General features: G+C 34.3%; 3 protein-coding genes across 3 annotated transcripts; 2 read left to right on the top strand and 1 right to left on the bottom strand.

Moving 5' to 3' along the window:
* Nucleotides 1–3,744: 3,744 nt before the first annotated feature.
* Nucleotides 3,745–4,248, top strand: LOC121736488 (cellular nucleic acid-binding protein homolog). Its single transcript, XM_042127714.1, has one exon. It carries the CDS (start codon nt 3,745–3,747, stop codon nt 4,246–4,248), a length of 504 nt encoding a protein of 167 aa, XP_041983648.1.
* Nucleotides 4,249–7,787: 3,539 nt separating this feature from the next.
* On the bottom strand, nt 7,788–13,519 carry LOC121736481. Its single transcript, XM_042127703.1, has 4 exons — nt 13,269–13,519; nt 12,643–12,738; nt 12,229–12,417; nt 7,788–7,805 (listed from the first exon to the last, which is right to left on the bottom strand). Exons 1-4 carry the CDS (start codon nt 13,311–13,313, stop codon nt 7,788–7,790), a joined length of 348 nt encoding a protein of 115 aa, XP_041983637.1. The 5' UTR covers nt 13,314–13,519.
* Nucleotides 13,520–14,427: 908 nt separating this feature from the next.
* On the top strand, nt 14,428–20,539 carry LOC121736471. The gene is made up of 9 exons (XM_042127693.1): nt 14,428–14,512; nt 14,870–14,982; nt 15,437–15,518; nt 15,739–15,825; nt 16,055–16,180; nt 18,552–18,633; nt 18,798–18,957; nt 19,299–20,052; nt 20,142–20,539. Exons 1-9 carry the CDS (start codon nt 14,428–14,430, stop codon nt 20,537–20,539), a joined length of 1,887 nt encoding a protein of 628 aa, XP_041983627.1.
* The last annotated feature ends 205 nt before the right edge of the window (nt 20,540–20,744 follow it).

Below are 20,744 nucleotides of genomic sequence, written 5' to 3'. Positions count from 1 at the left end.
TATTTGACCGAGCTTTGCTCGTTAAAACACGAATAAAATGACATTTTCTAAAAATAATTCCTAGCTAGACAGATTTATCGCCCCCGAAACCTATATAAGAAACCTGTATACGAAAAGATATAAGATACTTAAGTCCCGTAACCCGTTTCATCAAACAATCAAGTAATTTTAAATAAATAATGGCTTGTTAAATCAGTTAACGGCCTGTTAGAGTAGGTATCGAGAGTTCTACCATGCGCTAACGTCAAATCAAATCACCTAACATGGTGTTAAATTTATTCCTGGTCTAGAGGTCCATTCAATATTTTCATTCCTACTAGGTCTCAATGACGCTCGGGTGACTACACCAATAGCACCTTCCCTCTCCTACTACTGAAGGAAATCTAAGACAACAATTTTATCTATGGAAGCTTCACACCACGTCAGTCTGACCCCGTGCTAAGTACCTGAAGGACTTGTGTTACGGGTACCAGACAACGGAAATATATTTAATACTGTTATACTATACATATATTTAAGATTTTTATTATATGATACACATATTTAATACACACCCATGACCCAGGAACTTTGAAAACTTTTTGTTCCGTCGGCAGGATTCGAACCCGCGACCCCCGGCTTGAAACACCGACAGCCCACCCACTGAGCCACAGAGGTCGTCAAACAACAGTTATATCCACTTTTGTAAATTAAGAAATTAATAGGGGTGTAGACTATTTTTAGGAAATATATTTATTTTACAGATGTACCATCAAGGAAGTTGATTCCTATGCAACTGACAGACCAACGTTATTTGGTCGAATATGTCAATTCAATGTTAATTGTGATCTGTCGGCTGGGTTTGACGTAACGCAACCAAACTACTTATGTCCCCGTTTTGCATAGGAATCAACTTCTCTGATAGTACATAAGTACTTACACCTAAAAATATGTATAAAAAATAAATACACTCTTATTACAATTTAAAAAATCACTTATTAAATATAAAAAATATTATAAAGTTATTAAGTAAAATATGTCCATTTTCGGTAATTCTTTAATACAAACTCTCAAAAAAAACAATAATTTGTATTAGATTTCGTTTACTGTCTACACCCCTATTATTGTATTCTTGCCTAATTACTGGTCAATAGTATGCTAAATACTTACATGACACTAATAAAAGACAATAAAATTAATTATTTGATTATTTAAAAATAATTAAAAAATTTCCCCGGTTTGGGGAAAATTTCCCCACTTTGTTATGGACATTACTGACCTGTTGAAGTTGAATTAATATTTACATTATTTTATCAAAATACTTTAAAAATATGTTATCTTACCTATGAAATATTATTCCTTGATGTTTTTTGTGTAAGGTTGTATTGTTCTTGCACCATTTTACAACACAAGATGGCATATTTATTTTTATTTATGAATGACAAAGATGTGTCACCGCGATGCAGTCTAATTGCGTAATGGCGGTACGATCGGCTTATTACAGTGCGAGTGTTTGTGCAAGATGTGTACATATTATGATCGCCTGGGCTTATTAAGGGTGCTTCACTCATTTCTTAATGGCGATCCGTCCGTATTTTTTTTACGTCCGTGGGTATAACCTCAAAAATATTTGATTTGCATTTTTTTCCCCATAAAATTAGGCACTTATAGCCAAAAAATGGAAAAAATGTGTACCTTTTTACAAATATTATTAAGTTACGTAACAATATTAAGTAAATATTCAAGTTGGAGCTTGAATTATAACTTCTGTTGTTATTTATTCTTAACTTTTTCACCTTGTAGATTGGCACTTTACGACCGGATTTCCAATTTTGGAAGTGCAGAGAATCAGTCCATTGACGATGTGACGGAAGTTCCTCATGTTAGGACATATCGGGACATAAATGCTAGTTCATTGTTACCTCATGTAACCCAAACTCACATACAACAGTTATTTTGCTTGTAAGTATACATAACCCATGTACATAAGTACAAATATTTTCATTACAATTCAATCAAATACCTATAATCACCTATAATATTTTATTACTATTTTTAGTGATGACAAGAAAATAAGTGAAGCTAAGGTATTGTGTGAGTCCCGATACCTACCTTGTTTTAGCAAGAGGATTTGGATTCAAATATGGGGGAAAATACCTTTTATTAAAGGATATTGCAAAAAACTATGAAGCAGCTGCAATATGAAGTAAATTTAAAGCTTCACAAAAGTGGAATAGCACAGGAATCTAACTGTAAACAAGTTTTTGTTTCTTATAACTAAACCAAGTTTAGTTATAAGAAACAAAAACTTATTATTCAGCTATATCTGTAATATATTAATTATAAAGCATTATTGTGATGAAACTGGATTAAAGCATTGTTATAATATAAGATCATATAAATAAAACATACATTGATTTTGTACTTTTTATTATCAACAATACATTCCCTAAACTTATATAACATAAAACAAATAAAAAAATATTTCTGATGCTAAAGGCACATAAAAAGAGTTTGTAAAATTTTGTATGTTTTTGTTAAACCTATCAATCTCTCAATGTGCACACATTGCCTGGCAAGCTTCTGGTCATGTTTTAGCAAAACCCCTGCTATTTGTGACTTGCCTTTTAAAAAAGTAGGTATGTTAATAGTAAATATTATGTTTTTTATTGCAAAGATTCAAGACCTATTTGATTTGATTGAACCTTAAAACCCCTGTCTGCCAATATAATACAGTCTCCTTCTTGACACTAATTATCTATTAAAGGACTTCACTGTATCATATTTTGACGGTCACTTGTTGCTCCGCTGTACCCTTGAGAACAATTATCCACCTGGGGTTGAACCTACTAAAAATTTAATAGTATTTTTATTAATGAGTAGCTCTTTGGGCGGGGTATCTGTAGTATCTGTATCTGTGTATCTGTGTTGATTCTTGAGACCTAAAATAATACTTTTATATTATAAAAACATGTATGGAAACAAACTATGTCTACTTATATATTATGATTTATTTACGTTTGTTATATGATTTATTACGTTGCCGGCCTTTTAAGAGGGAATAGGGTAATAGGGGAGGGTAGGGATGGGAAGGGAAGGGAATAGGGCAGGGGATTGGGCCTCCGGTAAACTCACTCACTCGGCGAAACACAGCGCAAGCACTGTTACACGCTGGTTTTCCGTGAGAACGTGGTATTTCGCCAGTCGAGCCGGCCTATTCGTGCCAAAGCATGGCTCTCCCACGTATAATGATGTATGGCATATTGTATTGACTGAAAGATCGGACACTGGTGTTGGGACAGTGGACACATTATATTATTATGTGTCCCGTCACGAGTATCCAATGCTTTAACGTCTTTATTTCTTCGATAATACATATTAATTGTTATTTTACAAAATTGCTGTTTAATAGTAATTAAGTATAATAAAGTATTTTTGTTCTTCTGTTGTTTTCTTATAAAAACTGTTGATTTTATTTATATTACACTCCGGACAAGCCTTCGTGGCTTATGGAGTATACATATTATGTATATTATTTTTAACAATTTGTGTAATTAAATAATTAAATATTTTATTTATATAAAAGTATTTTCATTTTTCATATACTTTTGAACATGCGGGTCGAATTGATAACCTCCTTTTTTTGATGTCCTAAAAATCAATAACGTGATAAAAATCTATAACATAAAATTATGGTCGACTATTGGTCGATGGCTGTAGTTGATTTGCTCGTCTCCGCCATGGACGACGCAGAGACTGCCGCCAATGTTACCAAGGCGGCGGCTGCCTGGCCACCGACATCTGGACGGGCAAAATCATGGTAGGCCCCAGGGGCGCACGGAGCGTGTGGCCCCATGTCCCCACGGATGCCGCCAAGAAGTTAGTAACTTCTGGGCGGCTGCAGGTAGTGGCAAATGGGTCCTGGCAAAGGTGGTGCTGCTGGCCTCGAGGCCAAAGCGGTGCTACCGATGTCTGGACACCGGCCACCTGGCACCGAGCTGCCAGTTCCCGGTAGACCGTAGCGGAAATTGCTTCCGTTGCGGGAAGCCGGGGCACAAGGCCGCCAACTGTGCGGAGGAGCCCAGCTGCTTCTTCTGCGCAGAGCTCGACAGAGAGAGCAACAACGTGCTGGGGAGTAACGGCTGTTTTACAGCAGCCAGCAAGTCTCCCAGCTCGAGGAGGAAGCACAAGGCTCGGCCGCGTAAGCGACCTGGAGCCAATAAGGCCGGGGCGAGTGAAACCGTCCCCGCCATGGAGGTTGAAGCCTAGGCCTGTAGGTGGTTGATCGGAGGATCACCGCCCGCAACATAGGCCCCGAGGAGAAAGGCTCCCCCGATGCCCGGGGAACCTCTCGGTGCAGACAGGCGGCGGCAAAGGCTGCTGCAACCGAAGAGGTGCCGGCAGCGGCAAGCGCTGTGGAGTTACGTAGTTTAAGACATTCTCTTTGCTGTGGAGGACGCGATCCCGCTCCTTCACGTGTAGCGTTGACGAGGGCATGGGGGGAGTTTTAGTCGGTAAACATCTGCGGAGGGAGTCCGACATAACCCTGCCCGTGCCCTGCCCCTTCCCCCGAGGGGGTGGGGGATGCGTAATGCATTTCCCCTCCTCAAAAAAAAAAAAAAGAACGTGTGGCGACTGGCGGCTCAAGCCTAGGGTCGTTGGTTTGAATCCGAACAAAAAATGACGATCAAGTTACATCCAGGCTGAATCGACCTCTATAATAACCTTAGGCTTACCGCTTACCCCTAGCCTAGCCACCAGTGATCGATTGGATTGAATTGTATGTTAACAAGTACCGGCAGCTAGAATTTGCCGGTATCTTTTCAGCAATGGGCATTGTCCAAAAAAATCACATGTACTTTTTATATTTTTTTTTCGTTAAAATAGGGTATTTTAAGAATATAAATTAAATAATTGGCTAGTTTTTTCTCAATTAATTTTTAAAGTTTCGCTCTGACGTCATCATCGGCGGCCAATAATTGACCTCTGCAGTATGTTTTTTCCTTTCAATCTTATTTATAATGGCTGGTTCGTCAAATGCAAGTTCTCTATGTGAAAGCTGATACGAGAAGCTTACCAAAAGTTCTAAACGTAATGTTGGTCGAATTTATTGCTAATTTAACGCCATTGAAGGTCAAACAAAGGTTAAACATATTTGTTCAAAAATATAAGTATACTAGCTGTTGCCCGCGACTTCGTCCGCGTGGACTTTAGTTTATAGCGCGCGGTGTCAACAAAATTTGTGTCAAATTTAAAAACTTTTTAAAACCCTGGTAAGTGGTACCCCTCTTAGGGCCGCGCTACACCGGAATGGCAGCGCTGAAAGTGCTCACCTCGCCGCTTCCATTCCGGTGTAGCGCGGCCCTTAATTAATCAAAATACCCAAAAACAGCTGTGCAGTGTGCACATAATCTATACTAATATTATAAATGCGAAAGTATCTCTGTCTGTCTGTCCGTCTGTCAGTCTCGCTTTCACGCCAAACGCCAAAACTACCGAACCGATTATAATGAAATTTTGTTTACAGATAGTCTAAAGCCTGAGAAAGGACATAGACTACTTTTTTATTATTTTTTATTTATTTAGGTATTTTTAATTTATTTAGGTAAATCTCCAGGTCATGATAGCATTAGCATCGAGCATCTGAGATACGCTGGTTCACATTTACCAAGGGTTCTATCTTTGTTTTACACCCTATGTATTAGGCACACGTATTTGCCTGGCGACTGTATGAAGACGGTTGTTGTACCAATAATCAAAAATAAAACTGGAGATTTCTCCAGTTAAGCAAATTATAGGCCCATATCGCTAGCAACAACAATAGCAAAGGTCCTAGACAGTTGATCAATATCTAGACAAGCATCTTATGTTACACGATGCCCAGTTTGGCTTTAGACCATTGCTATCTACAGAAACGGCAATTGTCTCTCAAGCAGACTGTCAAATACTCATAGCTGGGCACCGTTAATCAAATAGTAACTTCGTTAATCGTTAATCCGTTAAAAAAAATGTTAACTTCGTTAAACGTTAAAGCGTTACATTTCGGACGAATTAACGCAAGTTAACGTTAATCGTTAATCCGTTAATATGTGTAATATGACCTTGTTATAACTTATATCATTGCTTAGTGTACTTACAAAACCTGTTGGTTTAAGGTTTTGGAAGTAAACAGGTTAGGGACAAAACAAAATAGGTACTTCTATAATTATTGTATTCTACCTAACTAAATTATACTTCACTCTTCTTTATCAACATGCAAATGATTTATAATAATAATAAACAAATCACTCTCTCTATAAGCACCGAAGCTGAGTAATGAAATGATAAAACGAAACAAATCTCTTCTCACTCGCATGCGCCTGAAAATGTATCTTGTATTGTTTTTGTTTCGCTGCTACCGTGCCGCTGCGCCGCGCTGCCCGCCCGCCCGGCACTTGTCGTTTCATGCTAACTGTCTGAACCTGTTTTCACGCCGCGCAGCGGTACCGTGCGGTAAATAGTAGGCATTGGATTAACGATTAACGAACTTCTGCATATTAACGGAAGTTAACGAGTCCGTTAATATTTTTAAAAGTTAACTTAAAAGTTAATCCGTTAATCAAAATGTTAACTTCGTTAATTAACGATTAACGGATTAACGAGTTAATGCCCAGCTATGCAAATACTATACTGATAGGAGCACTCCAGTTTATGCATGTTTTCTGGACCTTTCGAAGGCTTTCGATATGGTGTCTTATGACATACTAAGGAACAAGTTGCTGGATGAGACGGATCTTCCAGTTGAAATAATAAATATTTTTGATTATTGCTACAAAAACCAAGCGAATGTTGTAAAGTGGTCTGGGGCTCTCTCTAGCGAGTATAAATTAAGGTGTGGAGTTCGATAAGGTGGATTGACATCTCATCGTCTGTTCAACCTTTACATAAATAAGCTGATCGAGGAGCTGAGCAGCACTAATGTTGGTTGTTCCAGTGGCGGAGTAATGCTGAACAACATTAGTTATGCTGATGACATGGTGTTGCTCAGTCCCTCGATCAGTGGTCTCAGAAAACTGCTAGGCAAGTGTCAAGCGTATGCCGAGGCCCAAGGACTCAGGTATAACTCCAAGAAAAGTGAACTTCTTGTTTTTTAAACCCCGTGAACACAAAGTTAGCACAATACCACCCGTGTTTCTTAATGAAGTTCCACTTGCTAGAGTCAATAAATTCAAATACGCGGGTCATTGGGTAACTGACTCGCTTGCCGACGATGTAGACATTGAGAGGGAGCGAAGGGCATTGGCCGTACGTGGGAACATGTTAGCTCGTAGATTTGCAAGATGCTCTACAGAGGTGAAAGTGACTTTATTTAAAGCTTACTGCCAGTCCTTTTACACATGCAATCTATGGGCGAGCTACACCCAGCGTGCGATAAATGCTCTTCGTGTTCAGTACAATAATATCTATATAATGCTGTTAGGACTACCGAGGTACTGTAGTGCCTCAGGAATGTTTGCCGAAATGCGCACTGATGGCTTTAACGCCATACTAAGGAAACGAGTGGCGTCATTGATGCAGCGTGTCAGAAGTAGTCATAACAGCATTCTAAGCATAGACATAATATATACCTATATTATGTCTATGATTCTAAGGGTATTAACTGACAATTTTGATGGTTTGATAAGGCATTGGATAGAGGTGCATGTTAGATAGAGAATGGCTCATTATTAGTTTCAATGCCTTACCATTCCTAATAAATATTTTTTACTATAAGAATTAGAATGTAATGTAGTAACATAATTTAAATTTTAATTGTATTTCTACTAACACTATGGATTCTTTGTGATCTGAAATAAATGGTTATTATTATTATTAAATATTTAATTTATTTTGTTTTTAGTATTTGTTATTATAGCGGCGACAGATATATCATATTATAGGTAATCTGTGAAAATGTCATCTCTCTAGCCTAGCTATTAGGTACCGTTCTTGAGTTACAGCGAGAGTCGAGACAGACAGACGGACAGACAGAATCGAAGTCTTAGTAATAGGGTCCCGTTTTTACCCTTTGGGATTACGGAACGGAAATTATAATATAGGGTAACAAAGGATTTTTATATACTTATTCACCAAGAAAAAAAAAGCTCGCTACGCATGTTTATTGGTTGTTCGTTTGTATTACTAAAATACTATTTAAATACAATATAGATATCACCAAAAATGTAATTCATGATATTTGAGCGGTAAACTGCTACAAATCTTGCAGTATCTGCGTATATAACATGGTAGGCACTTTCTTTGACAATTACAAGTTGTATCGTTCTTACCATTCTCTTGTTTAAAGGTTCCTGACGTCTCAGTGAGTCGTTCCACTGAATTTATTTCGGGTTTTTCATGAGTCGCCTCTTTTTTGGGGTAAATGGCAGTAAGCGATGACGTTTGACTTGATTTCTCTGGTTTACAATTTGGAACACAGTGGTTGTTATAGGTTTTCTGGGTTTTCTCTTTGTTATAGATTTCTGAATTTTTATTGAATTGTTCCACTGAATTTTTGTCTGGTTCTTTATGAGATCCCTCTTCTTTAGAGAAGATCGCAGTAATGGATGATGTTCGACTTAATTTTTGAGACTTACAATCTGGATTACAATGCTTGTTTGTTTCCAATCCTACTTCAATATTATTAGGACTTGATAACTTACTTAAACTAGTTTGAACTTCTTTATGTGAAGATTTAATTAGTTCTTTCGTTGGAGAATTATCCCTTTTTGCTCCCTTATAATCTGCAGTTTGCATAGCCTCACTTCTTTCTTTCATATGAGATGATTCAATTAGAGAAGAATTGAAATCAACTGCCTTTTCAAAATTTTCATATTTCGGCACAATTGACTCATGTTGAGTCGTTCTATGAGTCGAGCTATGAGATGTTTGTTTCAACGGAGACGGCTCAATCACCGACGATTTTAAATCTACACCTTTTTCAAAATCTTTGTAATTAATACTCGACTCGTGTAACTTTGATTGTGATTCATGAACGTTTTGTTCATCATTATAATTTTCGTTTATTGTGCTATAATTTTTGGTATGATCAGTAATAGTAGAAGCTGGCGGTAAAGAATACCAATGATTGGTTTTCATTTCTCGACTTTTATAATTATTTTGGATTTCATCTTCGTCTTTTGTAGTCTTTGAAATATGCTCGGCAGATTTATTTAAATTCAAAAGCATACCTGAATTGTTTTGATTTGATATTGGATTATCATTTTCCATTGTGACATTTATGTTATTGTTTCTCTCTTTGAACGTACGTATGAGTAATTTTTTTAAATCGACAACAAGCCTTTCTAGTGATGAAGCTGAAAGTGGTAAAATCTGAATACATTTCATGAGGGCTTCATCTATATTGGGATCTTTATAACTGTATTTATCTTCAATGTCAATAACTATCTCTGTCAGTTCGGTTAGCATATCGTAATGATGAAGCACTTCTTCTATTCCATGTGGTTTTTGTAATGGTAATGTTTCGATCCAGAGGCTTAGCATAGATTTGCTCTTAATAAACTTTAATAATTTTTCAATAAACTGATGATTTTTATATTGATCTCCATTGTAGGATAATAAATCTTGATTAGGATCATATAAAAAAGGAATCATAAATAACGTTTTTGCGTATTGTAAATATGCACATATTTCTTCCATCAAAACTAAATAGCACTTCTTTGTTAATTCATCGTCATTTCTTTCAAATTGTTTTAATAAAGACAAATATAATAAGACATCTCCTATCTTGTTTAATAAAACTGCATCTTCCTCTTTACTAATATTTGCGTTGTTGCGTAAAGACAACTCAATAAGATTTCTTAGATGTAACACATATTTTTCAGATGGACGTATATTTTCGATTGCTTCAAAATTCACTATAAATATGTTTAACAGCTGGACTTTCAATGATTCTGCTGTATCATCTAATTTCTCATTTAATCGCGACTCATTTAGCTGCTTGTCTATTTCTAAAGTGACGTCATTTTCATACAGTCTTTTGTTGCCTTTGCCATAATATTGAGAATTCATGTTCAATTCACCAAATTTCTTAAGTAAGTTCCATGCTAATCGTTGTTTTAATATAGTGGTAGTTTTATCATCAGATACTGTAGTAGGTAGTTTTTGACACCATTTTTCAATGTCTGATACTATATTTATTTTGGGAATCCGGTCTTCTTTTACACTAACATCCATTTTATTCTCAAATTTTATTTTGTCAATATGTTGCAATCGTTTCCTCAATTGTAATAAAGCTAATTGGATGTCTACTTCTTTATCTTTGTTTAAAGGTAGAGATACAATAAAGTTTTTGATGTAACTACCATCATCTTCCTGTTCGACGTTGATATTTATTTCATCAATAAAATTAGCAATCGTATTTACAATCTTTTTACGAACATTTTCCTCATTAGCAGGTAAAAGTGGCAAATTCTTTAACCAATGACATATTTCTTTCACGTATTGAAAGTCATTGTTTATTAGTGTATGAGGTAGGTTACATAAGCAGTGATATTTAATTTCTCTTAAAATTCGCTTTAAAAGTATATTAAATTTTAAATTTTGTTTAATAATGTCTTCCCCATGATGGTAAAAATAGTTAGCTAAAGCGTCACTTCGATTTTGATTATAACATTCCTTGCAAATACTCTTTTGAGAATGTTTAAAATGGTTTTGTAATAATTCATTCACAAATTTATTAGTATCAATTTCAGAATCAGATGGCATAAAAGAAGAAAGTTTATTTGAAATTTTTCTTTTAAAAAATTCATTACTTTTTCGATTTTCAGTAACATCGTCCTCTTTGCTCTTAATAATTTCAATAATTTCGATCAAAATAATACTGCTTTCTTGTAAATTTGAATTATTAATTTCTCTTGTTATGGATTTTAACCATTCTGTTAACATTTCAATGTACTCTATATCGATTTTTAGTCTATAAGATAAAACGTTCTCTTGATCTTTGATTACCGAATTCTTAGTACAAAATTTTGGAACCAGCATCGATTGAATTTTATTTTTAAACAGTGACCTATAGACTTCTTTAATTAAGATACTCTCTTCTTCGCTTAAGGCTTCAACATATTTATGCAAAAGTTTTGTTAATGAACATTCAAGTGTATCAGTATCTATGTTTGTGCAAGTGGATGCCTGTGTTTCGTTATTGACTAGTACATCACCAAAGGTATTTTTTGTTTTAGGTAATGAAGTGTAAAGCCTCTCTATAAGTTCATTTGATAAGACTTTAATGTCGTCTTTAAATTCGGGCTTCAATAATTTATTTAACAATTTATTTACATCTGTATAAATAATATTTCGAGGGTCTTTAATTGATTTAACATGCCCATATAGGGTTTTTGACATTTTAGATATAGCAGCATTCTTCTTATTTGGGCTTACTTTGTGCTTCAGAAATGACTGCTTTTCCAAAAGCCAATTAAATAACGTATCTCTGAAAGATTCTAAGTCACATACTGATAGTTCAAATTCATTATTGTTTGTAGGAATCGACAAAAAATTAGAGTTGACAATATTCTTATCTTCAGACCTATAAATTGAAATGCAGTCGCCTGAAAAACGGTGTGAAGACTTTGTTGCTGCATATATTCTAATTCCTTTGCTATAATATGACATTCTTTGTGTGCTTATATCTGATATACTCAACTTGTTTTGAATGTAAAATATTGAATCTTTAAGAATATTCGGACATTCCACAATATTTGCTGGGTAATCCAATATTTCAAAATTATTTTTATTTCTAACGATGATACCTTTATATATTTGGGACTTGCAGACACGTAGTCTTATCATTTTGTATGTACTGAAATCAATTAGTTTAAGCCCAGCATATGAATTGTTTTTGTAAAGTTGCAAGTTGATGCCATTACCATCTTTAATTGTAGTCAATTTAAAATCTGTTAATAGTACAGGTGACATATTCTCAATTATATCAATATAACTATTTTGCACAGTATTTGAATATAGTTTGGTCCGTGACTCGTTTAGATTTTCGTTGTTATAATATATGATATTCTTTTCTACTTTTAAATCATTAGATTCCTTCTTAAGTTGAAATCGTCGTAAAAGATTGGATTCAAATAGTTTTTGTTGCTCATAAGTTAATGGCATAGAGTGAATCTTCTCTGTTATATCATGCTTCACGCTGTCTAAGAGGTTTCCCATGGTATTTTTTTCTTTGAATAAATTATTAATATTTTCTATGAGTTCGTTTACTACATTTTGTTTTATATTCTCAAATTTTGGATTATGATAAACAGGTAAATCTTTTGACCAATCCATTATTTCTTCTTTTACATTATAATATTCTTCGAATTTTTTTTCTTCTGTATTTGTTCCCAAGCTTTCTGTTGCTTTTTCTTTTCCATACGAATGGGAAGAGCTGCTTCTCATTGACGGGCTCTCCTATTAAGGTAGATAGATATAATGGGTTAAATAAATAAATTGCTTCTCTTCAATAATATAAATCCAATGTAAATAAAAAATTAAACTCATTAACAAAACAGCTATTTTTAAAGTCATAATATTCGAGTATTCCTTCTTTCCCTTCTAGTCCCAAGTCTTGGAAAAAAGGGTATTAAAGGTCGTGGTATCAGGAGTGAGTAGTGACAGACGAAGTTTAGGACTTACCAGCTGCGGTGGCTGTTTCCTATGCAAGGAATGGTGTTTTAAGCGGTGCCTTTGATAGCGTTCGCTCAGGGTTGGGCAACGTCTATCGCTGCACGTCTGGAAAATAATCAAGGAACAATAGTGGCAGATGAAAATTAATATTGATTAGTACAATGTATATTATGTCTGTTACATCTCCACAAATCGCTGCACAGATTTTATAAGGAGATTCGTAAAGAAGGGACCTACTCAGAAAGTAGGACACACAGTAGTAGACATAGGATAGGTTACTTTTATTTAAAAAAGTTGACGAGAATTGACTGGAGTTGAGCAATTTTAGATGCCCGTATAATGGTGCGCTTATACGGGCAACTAAAATTGCTAAACTCCAGTCAATTCTCGTCAACTTTGACGTCACGCAATTTGCGGCAACAAGCAGCAATATTGCGCAATACGATATTGAGTGATGTGGCCATCGAATATTATTTTGAGGGATATGACATTGAGCGATATGAAATAAATTGCTCCATATTGTTCCACTAATTGCTCCAGATGGCTCCATTCGTGTCGCCGAGCAATTATTGAAGCGCATCTTTATTATTTAGCGCACTATTAAAGCAAGTAGGTAATAGTTGAAAACAACTTACTATGAATGATTCTATTTTTTCTCTCAACTGCCTTATGTTGTCCATGTTTTTATGGGAGCCAGTTGTTCAAAGTATTACCTTTTTTATTCGACTATATATTTTTTGAGGGTGTTGACATACATATTATTTTATGTAATGCAGGTTACGGCTAGTCAGCATTGTATCGTTTTATTTACTGTTTTCCATTGCAGGTTCAATAACTAAAATCTGATGTAAGTGTGAAGGTATACTATGTTATGAATACATTTTTAGGAAAATAAAGATTTTATGAGGCAACATGATAGAAATTCTACCAAAAAATGTCAATAAACCATAGAAAAAAATAAACATTCTGAATACAATAAATTATAGACTTTTGACATTGAAATGATTATTCTTCTTTTGAAACATCTCTATTTTAGCAGAGACTGCTGAGAGATGTAAGCCATACAGCTTATATCAAAAATCCTTACTCAGGTCAAGCCAAGAGAGAGTTCAGAAAAAAGAAGTTGAAAGAAATACTTGCGACAGTATATATTAAGTCTATGCTTGTCACGATACGATTTATTTAATATGTATATCTTCAATCTTCAATAAAATATTTTGGATATTATATATATTATGATCTACAATCTACATTGTTATATTTTTGGAAATTATTAGGTTTATAAAGTATTTTCGAAACTAACATTATTATTTTTTACTTATACGTGTAGGTAGTTCACGTAGTTATACTTCATCATCTATTCAGGAGTTCAGGACACATAATATTATAGGTAAGGGTGAAGCCAAACGAGCGTAATAATTTGTGAGTTGTGACTTGTGAGTCGCAGAATTTCGGTCGCGTAAATATCTTTTCATACAAATCATGACTCACAAAATTACGCTCGTGTGAATCAAACAGGACATTTGTATGAAACTGAATGTAGCAGAATTTCTGCCAGCCGAAATTCTGCGACTCACCAATCACAAATTACGCTCATTTGGCTTCACCCTAACTGCGTGTGGTAATCTATAGCTAAATAAGCAAACTGTAAATACCTATCTTCTATTATGTAAGGAGTTTGGGATAACACAGTCCCCATAAATCATTGGATTTAAATTTATCATATAATATTATACTAACTATCATTTTAGGTCCTCATCTCCTTCAAAATCAGAAAAATACTTACTTTACTTAATGGCATATTTTCATGGTAAAACAAAGTCCGATCTTGTAGTCACAGTACGTAATGGAAAGAGACAATGCTTCTTTAAAGAAAATGGTAATTATTATAAAGTCTTTTATAACGTCCTAATGAATAGAGCTCAACTTTTTTTTCCGCAGAGAAATCCCTAAGAAATTTGTGCAATATTCCAATTTCGGAGAGGTCTACCTGTGCAGGTATACCTGCGCAGATAGACCAATGTGTGGGCATAGACCTGTGCAGTTTTTTGAGCCTGCGCAGGGCGACCGGCGCAAAATCTAAAATATTTTTTTTCGAATCACACCTGCGCAGGCATACCTGCACAGATTGACCTTTCCGAATATAGACGGCCGTACCGTGTATGGCAGGATTAAGGTTAAAATCTAAGATGCAATGTAGTTACTTACTGATAAAATGTTGTTATTCTTAATTTAGGAGACAATCCATCCTACAGTGGGACGAATTTCAAGAAAGACTTAAATTGTGAATCCACACATTGTAATAGCAGCGTGCAAGTGACTGATGGGCGGTATGCTAGCACGTATCAGGTAAATATTTTTGCTAATTATTATGGTGTTACATGATATAATATTCTGCCTGAACTTGCTATTGTAAATGGTGTGTCACCTATTAGCATGCATCAGCTCTTGTTGACTTTTTATATTAATTTCTACAAGATTGATGTCCTTACAACAATAAAAAAATAAAATAAAAAACCCACAGCCGAACATATTATAACCTACTCCTTTTTGAAAGTCGGTTAAAAAAGTGAACTTAACTTTAAAAATCTAAAGTATATTTTTAAAAATGTTACACGGTTGCACTCCGAGAGTGCCGGTTTAAAGTGAATTTAACGAAAAAGCGTAGTATTAGTGTCCGTACAAAACCCCTTGCCACTTTGTAAATTGTCCCTCGTTGTATTTGAGGCATAATATTATAAGAATCTGGCCCCAGTTTGTGGATAATACTCCTGTTGTTATTTTATTTTTATTTTTTTCTAAGATATCGCACTGTCACGTTTCTCCAACTTCGCCATCTGAAGAGCTTACGGAATTTCCACTACAACGAAAACTTCTAAATTCAGGTGTGTCAAACAATCTTTAATATTTTCGTTACTTACCTAATTAATTATCACGAAGAGAAAAAGCTTTCATTTAAGTCGTAACAAAAGGAAACTTAAGTTCTCATATTTGTACCTAAGCTAGGAAAACTTTAAGGATTTTTCTGGTTACTTCGTCAATTTTCAGAAACGTAAGGAGATAAAAATACTAAATGAAATTATATTAGTAGAAATTATGTTGCAGGTGACAGTCATTTTAAAGTCGGTACAGGTCCTAAAAATGTTCCCAGATCAAGTGAGCCGCTAAGAAGAGACAATCCTAATGCAATAGGTAAAAATAAGCGGACCCCTAGACGAGCAATTTTATTGCGCAGTATAAGTACCGCAATCAACTCAGTCAAATAAAGTTCAATAAAACTGTAGCGTGATATTGACAATACAATTGATCGTCCAGGGGCCGGCAAAGTCTGAACTAAATCAGGAAAATTGTGGAAATTATGATGAATTATTTTTTGACATTTTTTTTGATAACTCTACCTCAGAATATACATTTATTTTAGAAAATATGCCACGACTAAAACACGCTGATGAATTTCTTAGTTCCCTTCGTAAATATTCTAAGCCTTCCTATAACAAAAATTTGGAAATAACGGAAAAAAATAATGGAGGAAAACATGCGAAAAACCGTTAGTTTTTTTTAGTTTTATTTACACTTAGTTTTACTATTTTAATTTTCATTGATTAATTAATTTAGCTGATAATTATTACACCAACTGCCAAGTTATGAATATTATAATTAAGATGTTTTTAGGGTTCCGTACCCAAAGGGTAAAAACGGGACCCTATTACTGAGACTGTCCGTCTGTCTGTCTGTCTCCAAACTCTATCTCAAGAACCGCTATAGCTAGACTTCTGAAATTTTCACAGATTGTGTATTTCTGGTGCCGCTATGACAATAAATGCTAAAAACAAAATAAAGTTCATATTTAAGGGGGGCTCCTATACAACAAACGTATTTTTTTGGCCTTTTTGGCTCGTATTATATGGCTGCTGTTAAGCATTGGTGTTTCATCCCACGTAAAATCGGGTTTTGAGTTAATAATGCAGTTTTCTTCTTTATAACATAAGGTTTACGACAGTGAAATCCATTTTTTTGAAAACCCACTGTAGCATATTCTAGAGTACAAAAATGGTTAATGCTTATTCCTCTTAGTGAGGTTTTGTATACAGCATTTATGTACTATGTTTCTAAAATGATTTGCGCTTAAACCGCTAAACCGATTTTGATAAAATTTTGTATGCGGATACTTTGAATCAATTAAAATGACATTAGATACTTTTTGTCCCGGAAAATGTACAGTTTCCGCGCAGTCAACAACAGTGAATTTGGCATAAGATATCGATATTGAGTACATGTAGAATTGTAGATATTACGTAAGATTTTGGAGAAGGACATAGGATAATATTTTTTATCATGGAAAATGTTCGGTTTTCACGCAATAAACTTTATTAATTTGCGTTTAAGCTGCTGAACCGATTTTGATTAAATTTAGTTAATGTAGAAATAATTAGTTTATCACGTGCAGAGTTGAGCAAAAAGTAATTAGTAATTTTAATCAGATTAAAAATTAATCAGATTGATGAAGTAATTGTACATCTGAAATTACCCGTCAGTTGATTAATAATAATATGTATAAAATGTATTCTAATTATTTTAGTTTGCAAGATTATTAATTTAATTAGACTAACGAGTATTTCAATAAGTATGCCCAATGTCCAATGCTGGTAATTATAATAAATAAAAAACTCCCACACCGATTTCGGGGCGGTGGCCGGTTTCAATAAAACCAGGCCAGTTACGCAGGAGTAATATCATAGTGCCCATGTGTGTGCGCAATACACAAGAACACTCTGGGTTCAATGAAACCAGGCCAGTTACGCAGGAGTAATTTTATAGTGCCCAAGTGTGTGCGCAATCACAAGAGCACTCTGGTTTCAATGAAACCAGGCCAGTTACGCAGGAGTAATTTTATAGTGCCCAAGTGTGTGCGCAATACACAAGAGCACTCTGGTTTCTATGAAACTAGGCCAGTTACGCAGGAGTAATTTTTATAGTGCCCAAGTGTATGCGCAATACACAAGAGCACTCTGGTTTCAATGAAACCAGGCCAGTTACGCAGGAGTAATTTTATAGTGCCCAAATGTGTGCGCGATACATAAGAGCATTCTGCGGGAAGCGCGGGAAGGGAAGAAGAAGCGGGAACTCTCTGTACTTCTCCGATACATAACGTATCTGCATACCAAATATCATCAAAATCCATGTAGCGGTATAAGCAGAAATCATTTTATTTAACGCGTGGGAACCGTACATTTTTCCGAGACAAAAAGGATCTTATGGCCTTTTCCGGGACTCAAAGTATCTCCATACCAAGTTTCATCAAAATCTGTTCAGCGGTTTAGGCGTGACAAGGTAATTTTATAACATTTTGTTAAAATTAAAGCACTTAAATTTGTACTGAAAGAAATTTGAAAAGAAAATTGTGAAATAGCACAAATGACATTAATGCTATGTAATAAGCCCTATAGCAATATTGCATTAACCATTTTTATACGTTTTCTCTTAAAACTGAATGTAAAATTAAAATGTTTTTTCATATTCTACGCATTTCAACAAAAAAAAAAAGATACCGCACAATAACATTTTTTTGCTTAAAATAAGCAGAAAATAAAGATTATTCCAAAAAAACTTAAAACACCGATTACTCAAAACTAGTCGATGTGGGATGACACACCAATGTTTAACAGCATCCATATATATTATATAGTATTGCTCCATAATGGCAACATGTACTACATTTGAAATTTTCACAAAACCCTCAATTATACTTGTACTTTAATATTTCATAATAAAATTAAAATAAAATAAATAATTAAGGGGGGCTCCCATATAAAAAACAAAGTTTTTTTCCATAATTTCGCTCTATAACGGTACAGAACCCTTTGTGCGCGAGTCTGACTCGTACTTGGCCGATTTTTTAAATATACTACTACTTACAGCATTAGATGCGCCGTCTTCTGCAAACAAAACTGATGAACCATTAGCATTAGAAGAACGTTCTCAGTGCAACAACTTCATCAGGTAAGAAAAACATAACAATCTACTTACCGCACAAAATTGACTTTTTGTAAGTATACGAGTGCAAACAGTAACTTTGAAAGAAGACTTGGTGGAAAGTAATCAGGTTCAATATAATCTTGATATTTTTTTTAATACTAACGTATATTATGTTTATGCTATTTTAGTAAAGGTGAAGCACAAAAGTGCGAGATATCAAAGTGGTTACGCGAAGACCGAGCCAAACATGGAACTAAGCCCTCTTTCACTACTGCAATTGATGTTAGAGAACTACAGAAGTCTACAAGAAAGGACAAGGAAAGTCTACGTTCTGTGACATTGCCAAATGTAAGACCGATAAGCAAATCATTAACAGTATAAAATGTATAAATTTTTAAGGGAAAATTTTTGAGATTCAATTTATTAGATTCAAATTTAAATTCAAAAACATTTTTAGGTGGTTGTCCATACGTACCGAAGAATATTTAAGGCTTGAATGACCTTATACAAAAAAACTTCAATAAAGCCGTGACGGAATATTATAACACAATATATTAAATTTTACAAAAAGCATAAGTCTAAGCATATTATATCTCACATTTAGTTTAAGCGGTTAGCCGTTAGAGAGTTTATCGAGATTTTTTGTGTAGAACTAACTGAAAACAGAATTTACTTAAATTTTTTTACAGATTGCATATTCTATCGATCCATCATTTTTCTTACAAGAAGAAATAGAGGCTGATACGATATCTCCCGAACTAAAGGCTAATAACATACAAATTTTACAAGATATGCAGTTTATTAAACAAAACAGAAAGGAGACAGAAATTCAAACCGAAATTAACACAGTATCAGACGCAAATAAAATTACTCTAGTCAAAAACGGTTTAGAAATGCTACAACCACACCATTTTAATAATTATTTAAATTACAAGACACCAAATATAGTAACTGCGAAGGAAAATAAATGCTTCAATGTGAACTTAGATATTCCAAATTACCAGCAAGTTTTCCCTGAAAGCAATGATGTCAACTCAAATTCAAATGATGAATTCTTAAAAGATGCTATAAAACGTTGGGTGCAAATCATGTTAATTGAAACAGGACGTTGCACTGATCATGATGAGCTAAATTTTGTGTTTCAGTACTTGTTGAAACATCTCAAAATATTGAAAAACTACAATTATTTCATATTAAATTCTAAAAGTCAATATACACTAAAAACTATTCCTTTTGTGAACAATGATGATCTTCTAAGCACGATCGTGTCTGATGAAAACGATACCAATAATATGACGATAATAATAGAAAGATTAACGGACATGTTAATGGAAAAGATAAGATTAATTTACAAAAAGCAATATACTGTACATAATAATACGGTTAAAAGAAATCTAAAGATTAAAGAAATTTTACCCACGCTTGGAGATGACTTCTATAAAGGTATATTCAACCTACGTACACACACATACATACACGTCATGTACCTCCCTTTTTAGGTTTCAACATACTAATTGTACCTGTTTTTGCAGAAAATCACTTTCAAAAAGGCTTATTTAAAGTGGATCAATATCCTGAAACGGAAAAGAAGATAATAATTAAAGAATCAGGTAATAATAATACTTCTACTAGTTTTTCTGAGATACAGACAGCTATACAAGACTGGCTGGATCTGTTAGATTTGTCTCAAGATTTGCAAAATTGCAAAAATATAGCTATCGTCTCTTTAGCCAGTGAAATAAAGAAAAGAATAGACAGACAAAATTACATAAAGTCACGTTCTCCATCTTATATCGTATCTGATGAAATTGAATTGGAGTATCTTCATTATTTGATTTTCAAATGGAATAACAAATATTTTTCCAAACAAAGGATCGAAATGTTGAGAAATGTAAAAACTTTATTTTATAGTATTCGAAAATTAAGGTGAATAGTAAAGCAAAATGCGTTTTAGACGTCTTTTTGGCGATGTTTTACAGCTAAATTACAGATCGGGAAATACAGAAGTTTTGTGTAATTAGAAAGTGTATCTTGAAATATATTGTCGTGAACGATATTTTTGGTGATCTTTATTCAGTTATCAGAAAATATATTTTTAAATCGCGTAAGATGTATATTTTAGGATGGGTTTTTTT

The sequence above is a fragment of the Aricia agestis genome, chromosome 2, assembly GCF_905147365.1.
Source record: "Aricia agestis chromosome 2, ilAriAges1.1, whole genome shotgun sequence".
NCBI lineage: Eukaryota > Metazoa > Arthropoda > Insecta > Lepidoptera > Lycaenidae > Aricia > Aricia agestis.
This window is presented reverse-complemented; position numbering and strand designations above follow the sequence as displayed.